Source organism: Trachymyrmex septentrionalis, unplaced genomic scaffold, assembly GCF_001594115.1.
Source record: "Trachymyrmex septentrionalis isolate Tsep2-gDNA-1 unplaced genomic scaffold, Tsep1.0 scaffold87, whole genome shotgun sequence".
In the NCBI taxonomy this organism is placed as follows: Eukaryota; Metazoa; Arthropoda; class Insecta; order Hymenoptera; family Formicidae; genus Trachymyrmex; species Trachymyrmex septentrionalis.
The window spans coordinates 2,366,451-2,374,467 of NW_017306059.1; the positions used below are offsets into that span (position 1 = coordinate 2,366,451).

At 36.1% G+C, this 8,017-nt stretch overlaps 1 protein-coding gene across 2 annotated transcripts; it reads right to left on the reverse strand.

Moving 5' to 3' along the window:
• Positions 1 to 1,214: 1,214 nt before the first annotated feature.
• LOC108755424 lies at positions 1,215 to 5,746 on the reverse strand. 2 transcript variants are annotated; one of them, XM_018498407.1, is made up of 6 exons: positions 5,480 to 5,746; positions 4,283 to 4,774; positions 3,527 to 3,771; positions 2,438 to 3,014; positions 1,806 to 2,031; positions 1,215 to 1,387 (listed from the first exon to the last, which is right to left on the reverse strand). In XM_018498407.1, exons 2-6 carry the CDS (start codon positions 4,772 to 4,774, stop codon positions 1,236 to 1,238), a joined length of 1,692 nt encoding a protein of 563 aa, XP_018353909.1. In that variant the 5' UTR covers positions 5,480 to 5,746; the 3' UTR covers positions 1,215 to 1,235. The 2 variants fall into 2 exon arrangements, with proteins under 2 accessions (XP_018353909.1, XP_018353910.1); XM_018498408.1 differs by having other exon boundaries at positions 1,239 to 1,387; positions 1,806 to 2,026.
• Positions 5,747 to 8,017: the final 2,271 nt, after the last annotated feature.

Genomic DNA, 8,017 nt, shown 5'->3' on the forward strand with positions numbered 1-8,017 from the left:
GAAAGCAGGACGATCGAGATAGACGCAGGATTGGTGAGGGGTTTCGAGAGATTTTTCTCTCTCTCTCTCTCTCGCTCTCTTCCACACACAGGATCGATTGAATCTTTATTGAAAGTCGCTTTTTAATCTCTCTACAATTGTTTTGGTATATGCGCGCTGCTTTCTTACCCTCTCGCTGGAGGGCGAGTGAAGACGTATGGTGGAGCCGATTATTGGGCAGCTTAATTATACTGTAAAGTACGCTATATAATTGAATAAATAAAATTGAACGAATAAATAAATAAATAGATAAGTATGTAAACTCTCTATGTAACACCCTGATATGCGCTATGTAAATAAATATTGGAGAATGTAAACGTTTGTGTTTCTCTCGCGTCAAAGCGTAACATTGATCTTTAAAACGGAAGGTTGCTGCAATATTTCGAGTCTGAAATAATTGAATCATAAACGAATTTATGGCAATGTAATTAATTTAATTTGTTGCAAACGAAGCACTTGTCGCATCGCAGAAAAATTGGAAATTTACATTTGCTGACGACGGTTTGATCAAGCATAAAATATAGATAATAATAGTTAATGGATGGCGAGAAAAGTCAGAACCTGTTACGTTTGCTTTTACACAATCGAAGCACTGTGTCAATTAACAATTTAAATGTGGTAATGTAAAACGATAAAGCAAAGTAACGCTTGGAAATTTTTTTTGTTTTTTAGTATAATTATAATGGACTTTTTACCCCCAAGTTTATTCGTTACTCGGTGACTACTAAAACAGCAACAGGTTGATTCTAAATCGATTTTACTTATACCCTCGTCTGTACGAATAGGAATACATTGATTATTCAGAAACGTATTCAGTATTAATACGCAGTCTATAGTCTGATTACAACACAATGTTTGAAAAGTGGTTTGCACACTACTTGACTTCAAATCCAATATGCGATTGAAAAATTTAAACTTTATCTTTTTGTAGTTCAACCTTTGCAAGTAAAATTTTTGGTAGACTTGAAAAATTCTATACATAAAAGTATGAGACTATACGTTCTAATATATATGATATAGCGTTTTGTTTAATTTAATATTACGAAAAACTAATTTCTGATAAAATCATTTCCGTTTCTGGATCCTCATTGTTATATTCTATACTTCAACGTAATTCTGCACACATGTCGTGTGCTGGGTTTTCTGTTATTCGTCATCCCAATGAGTTCCTCGAACGAATTCTGCTATCTTAATTTTTATAGTCCTACTGATCTCTTTAGTTGAACGTTATACTCCCTCGCGAGCTTATGCAAGTCTACTTCGAGATCGTTGTTCATCAGTCTCAGATCTCTCTTTCGACGACCCAGCATCATCGGTATCATCATTGCCATTGTCGCCGGCAGCATACCTGTCATTTCACAAATGGTATGATAATTAATTCAAACAGACGTATTACGCAAATTGGATTTAAGTGTACTTTTGTCATTTTTCTTTATTAAAGTAATTAACGAATTTATATTTTCTATTCGATTAAATAACATTAAATTCACTTTTGCGATACGACGTAGATTGAGATTAGAAATTTCTATAAAAATATTAAAATTACGTATACATATATTATTATTTACACATTAATAATTTTTTTATTTTTTTTTATAAATTAAACATTTAGCCTTCAACATTTAATCTTATTAAATGGCAAAAAAATTTAAGACTAGAGCATTTTAAAATTGTTATTAACTCAAAATGTAAATCTCTCAGACATAAGCAGTTGATATATGTATATATTTTGAAATATATTTTAAGTTAATTTGTTACAGCCATACCTGCTCCGACGGCTGCTAAAACGGCCGAACTTGATGGTTTCGTGCTCAGAGTTGTGTGCCTGATTGGTCTTTTGTTCAGAACGTTCGGTATAGTCGACAGCTTCTCCATTTCGTACTCTTTGTGGCTCTGGTCGACGCTCTTGAACGTCTTCTCCACTTCTAAAAGGCCTCCGTGGGACGTCGTCGTATTCGTGCCGTTGATCGATGGCAACACCGTCAATCTGACCTAGGTAAACGATCTTTCATAAAGCGGCCGTCAATAATATTTTTTTCGACAAATCTATTTGTCACTAATAATAATTATCTCCGTGAAATTAAATCGTCTGATGATTTGTATTGACATTAGTATCACAATATTCGCGCAATATTTTGTTACAAGCAGAACACAAGTCATCATGATATCAAAATAATGTACAAAATAATGTTCTAAAATATTTAAAAAAATTTTTCAATCAGTAATGTTTCATTTAACGTCATTTTGACTTCGTGACTTGTTATTTTGCTTGAATAATTATTGTTAAATAAAGTCAGATCCGTTAAAATGAAAAGAAAAATGCCTGATACAAGGGAGAGGACATACTTTAGCTTAATTAAAATTAACTCTTGAACTCTCTTTGATCATTTAGCCTAACCTGGCGTTTCGATGTCATCACAGGTACAGGTTCTCCTTCTTCTTCCTCCTCGTTTGCACGACTTGTCGTATTGATTCTCTTAAATGGCTCTGCTGAGTTTATTGTATCAAACTTGATTGATCTCTGCCTCGACTTGGAATATCCTCGGTTCGTCGACAAGAGAATCCACTGGCCGTCGCCATTCGCCGGATGACTCGGTGGATGATTGTTCACGTACTGATAATGCGAGAAATTCGGTCTTTCGGTGATTAAAGTCGGCCGAGGTCGGTCCTGGTCGTATTTGGATGGGTAATCGTGCCAATTACTTCCATCCCCCGATTGATCCGAATATTTATCGATAAATTGATATGAGGAGCTCTGTGGTCTGGACCAAGTACTGGGAAAGTTGGATGGTCTGTCGTCTGTGATGATATCACTACTGGGACGATGAGGATCGTACTTGTTCCATAACGGTCTCTCCGGCGGCCACTTCTGCGCCTGATTAGACGCGTCATCAGGATGGTAAGAGGGACGTGAAATCGGTTTCTGCCACGGTTTCTCGCTACTCTCTGGCCAGTTGGGTTTTGGCTTGTCGTACCTGAGATACGATCGTTTGTTTTCTCATTTGCCTAAAGCCGATATTTCGTCGAGAAGTATAATATAAAGTAAATAATAGATATCCAATTAATAGGCAAGTAATGCAATTTTTAGAGAAGTTCGAAGATTTTTGTATAATTATAAAAATTATAAGTCTTAAGATCTTAAGATCTACTAAAATGTCAAGAAATAAAAAAAATTATTAATATTTTTTGTAATAAACTATTATATAAAGCTTTAAAAAAAAACTTTATTATATAAAGAAAGGAATAAAGCTAAAATAAAAAGTGAATAAATTTTTACGAGACTTTTTTGATACATTTCTTAATATTAATGTGTGTAGAGAGTATCATAAAAGATACACCTGATGAACTTTGTAAATACACTTATAAGAAAGAAAGTTTTGTATCGATGCTAACGATAAATATCTCTCATCATACAACCACAAAACCCATTTTCAAATTGTACGTAAGATCGCGGAGTAAAAGGAAAATTAACGGTTGTGGTACTTACCACGGTTTGTTGTTTTCATAAGTGGGTCTGACGGTATAGTCACTGGCCCATGGTTTCATGCTCGGTTTATCCCATGGTTTTATTTCTGGCCAAGGTCGTTGTGTGCTGGGATTAGCCTGCCACTTTGAAATTTTGCTCTTAGACCACGGAATTGCTTCCAATGTCACCCAGCCATTTCTGTCTTCATAAGTATTTGTACCGTAGTATTTGTTTCTCTTCAAGGTATCATTTAACGCCTCGCTTAACTAAACCAGCAAAGATAATAAAAATAAACCGACAAATCAATATCTTATTTCAAAAATAATACAACTAAAAAAAATTACGTTTTCCAGAGAAGGAGAAGAATTATTTTACAATTTGACAGAAAATTACTAACTTTTAAATCCAATAATGTCAGCAAAAAATATTTTTTTAGCATGAACAAATATCATTTTCGTTTTGCAACCATTAAAAAATCATCCTTTTTAAATTGTGACAACTTTGACGATTCTTATGAAGTTATAGGTTAATGTTTATTTAACTCATTTATGGGGTAATAATTCGAAAATCATGTATTTTGCTGTCATTTTTGAAGTAAGAGAGTGATATTTTTTGTTATCTAACGATAATTGCATAATAAATTTAATTTTAATTACTGCAAAATTAAAAATGATTAAAACATCATCTTTTCGCTTAATTTTTCCTTTACTTTTTTTATTCGATTATACAAAAAACAAAATACATCTTATTTTTCATTATCTAAAACATGTTTCTTACCGCATCGTCCGTTGAAGTAGCGTTTGAGATTTGATCAAATTTATCGTCCTGTTCGTGGATGGTTGTCGTCTCGGTAATCTCGCTATCGATTTCGAGCATAAGAGGTTCTGCGGGTGGTTTTACAATTCTGAAGGGATATTTGAAATTCCTCTCGGTGGTACTCTTAACTTTATTCGCGTAATCCTCGAGGAACTTATTGAGCACGTCCGGATTGAAGGTCGAAGATTCGACGAAGGAATTTCTTCGATTATACTGATCGCTCGATATCTCTTTGGTCATTCTCTCATCGGTTTGATGCCCGTTTCCTATGTTATCGTATAGAGGATTCGGTGTGATCGCAATCGGATCGTGAAGAATCCTTAAATTGTCCGCTTTCGTTTTGAACATATCGGACGCATTCGTTCGCATTTTTACAAAATATCTTGTGCTACCCAAAGAACCTTCTAACATCAAGATTGTCAGGAGCAGACATATCGCTCCTCTCGTCATCATCTGAAACACGAAGAGCTTTATTTTATGTATTTCTCAAAATGTTATTAACAGAATTCTCATCTTTACCCCCTAAAAAACTTTTACTCTACAAAGGCTGAATCCACTCGATAATACGAATGTTTCGAAGTATCTTTCGATTGATTCAATTAGTAAAATTCTTTCTTCCGATTGGTCAATCAAAAGCTTCGAAGCATTTGCAGCGTTAAGTGAACCACACCCAAAGTAACGGTAATATCAATATTATAATTTTTTTACTCAATAAAATAACTGTTACATATATAACATGTGTTATATGAAAATTATATGGAATAATATTAATTATAATATTAATGTTACTTTTACTTTGAATTTATCAAGTAGCTATTATAATAATTTTTTTCAAATTTATTTTTACGCAGGTTTATTTCTCACATGAGGAAGAAGAGTAATAAATATCGCGTATTAATAATTGTGAAAAATTTACATTAAATATAACAATAAGATATCATAAAAATTGCTAAATAACTGGTAAAATCGTGTTGTGTTAATGAGTTTTATATAGATAAACAGTTAGAGAATTACGACTCGTCGAGATCACTGTCATCGTCCGGCTCGTGAACGACCACCTCGTGACTTTGCACGTCTACTTGATTTTATGAAATTCTACGCGACTTCAGAACGCTGAAAGAGGACGAACATTTCGCGTACACAACGCGTCGCACTAACCGTGTCGATATTAGTCGTCCGAGCCGCCTTCAATTACATGAACAACGAGGCCCGTGTGTCTCCCGCTCGTCGTTTCCGGAGATCCGTTAGCGGGAATTGCGGGCAACGTATTGCGCCGGCGTATGACAGCAGAATGATAGTAGTAACAATAACAGGAACAACAACAATAAAAACAACAACAACAGAGCGACGTTACGAAATATACGGAAGTGGAGTACGGCGGCGACCTCGACTCCTCAAGGTCCGAGATGGCTCTGTTGCCGAGACGTTGCCCTCGTTTGCTTTTAATCCAGATCCCCACTTCGTCGGTGCTTGGTCCATTTTGCATCTTCCTCCGTTCCCCGTGGCCGTTGTGTTATTCCGTTCTTACCTCCTTGGCTTGGTCAACCTGGAGAACGGGCGCCACATTGTCTCTCCTTCTCGCCCGCGATTTCCGCGCGTGTCTCCTTCTCTCTTTCCACCTCGCGGCTTCTTCCTCTCGCTCCAGCCGTCATCCTATGCCACGGTTCCCCACGGAGTCTTTCTCCTTCCCTTTGGATAACGATCCCTCTTGGAATACAATGGAACAACAATGGGAGGCGAGGTCAGTCATGCTGGCCACGATCGATGATCGATGGGATCGAGCCCATCACTGGCCTCCGACAAGTGAAGGATGTCTGTATTTTTGCACGAGACACTGTACGTTATGCGGTACCACGGGATATAGCGGTTTCTAAGGCATTCGCTTTTCTAACAGCCTCCTGGATGATTGAAACACAAGCCATTTCATATTCTTGTACAAAGATATATTGATTTATTTCAAAATCCCTCGCTTTCGCGCTTGTTATTTCTGTAGAAATAACAAGCGCTAGATGACTAGAATAAAATGATGGAGATGGAAAGTTCTCTTAAATGAGGCTGAAACATCTTTCTAATTCTATTTACAGTTTACATTGCAAATATCATGATATTATACGTTTAGATATTAACATGTCCTAATTGGCCTATAATCTTATCGCAAAATGTTATATTAAAATTATCGCGCAAGTATATGTATATATGGGAAGAATTATTTTGCTGAAGTATCTAAAAATTTAGCTATTATAGATACAGGTCTGAAAATGATTTTGTTGAATCATTAAAATAATTACGTGGGAATCTCAAGCATGATAAGTAATGCTGCAGAAAGTTTTGATATTCTTGCAACCAGTTTAAACGTCCTACATAATTATTTTCATAGCCTAACAAAATTATTTTCAGATCTGTATTTAGTTAAATCTTTACATACTTCAGTAAATGTTCTATCCGTTTATATATTGCATCAACTAAATTACAAATTTATTTATTTATCAGCTATAAATAACATTTTTAAACATTCCTCTGTTTGCTCTTTCATCATGATTACCAACATTTCCGTCCACTAATGAATCTTTGATAACGATTCCGTTTGAACGTTAAAACAATCATTTCGACAAGTTGTTTGACAATACGCTCTCTCACTTATCAGCATCTCTAATCAGGCACACTTACAACATTGAAAAAAATCTAGATAGTAATTCGCGCGTCTAACGCATCCGGACGAAGAGCAATGAAACGATCGTACGCAACCTGTCTTTGATCTCGCGGCGATTTTAATTGCCATTCTTAATGAGATTGTTCACGCCGCTTAGCGATATGCTCTGCAAAGCGAGCGATTGCTTTATGAACGAAGATATTACCGTGATTGACCGAGAAAACTGAAGTGGCGCGGAGACGGTCTCCGATCGTTTTTTCCCCCGTTGTTACTTGTGCTCGCATTGTCCTCCTCCCTCGCTTCTCAATGCGGCGAGAGTTGTATTCGTCTTCGCCGACGACGGAAGACAACGATAATGAGAAACCGACTTAGGCCGTTCATGTCACGCGCTAATTGCGGCACTCGTGACAATCAGGGTGACGATATGACGTCGCCATAGCGTTGTCGCCCGCTTCTATGCGCGCGGCTCCGATCGGCGACAGTGTCATTTTCATGCGAGTTTTACCTTTTGTCAAATCGCTACTTTCACCGTTTAAACGCAGCAGAACTCATGTTCTGACGTGGATCGACGATGGGTTGCTCTCTCTTCTAGCCACGGCCTCTTCTAGGCGCGGCATGAGAAGTTTCGGCTAACCTCAGAGAGATCGCGCATGGGAATCTTTCAAGAATCCTCAATTCTTTGAAGACCGATTTCTTACTTCGTTTACTGATTCCTATGATAAAAGTGTAAAATACATGAAGTTTGCAGAAGAATTCTGAATTTATTCAAAGGAACTAGTAATTTTTTCTTTAGCTTCACGATCTGTGTTCTATTTATTGCAGAATTACATTAAAATAAAATACAGTCAACACTAATAGATTCCAATAATTTATAACGCGGGATTTATTTAAATATTTAAATTACTTTTTAATGATTAAAGTATTTAAATATTCAGATTACTTTTATTATTATAGACGTAATATATAGATATTACGTGTAAAGTTTATATTAATTAAAAATTGTATCATCTCTCTCTCTCTCTCTCTCTCTCTCTCTCTCTCTCTCT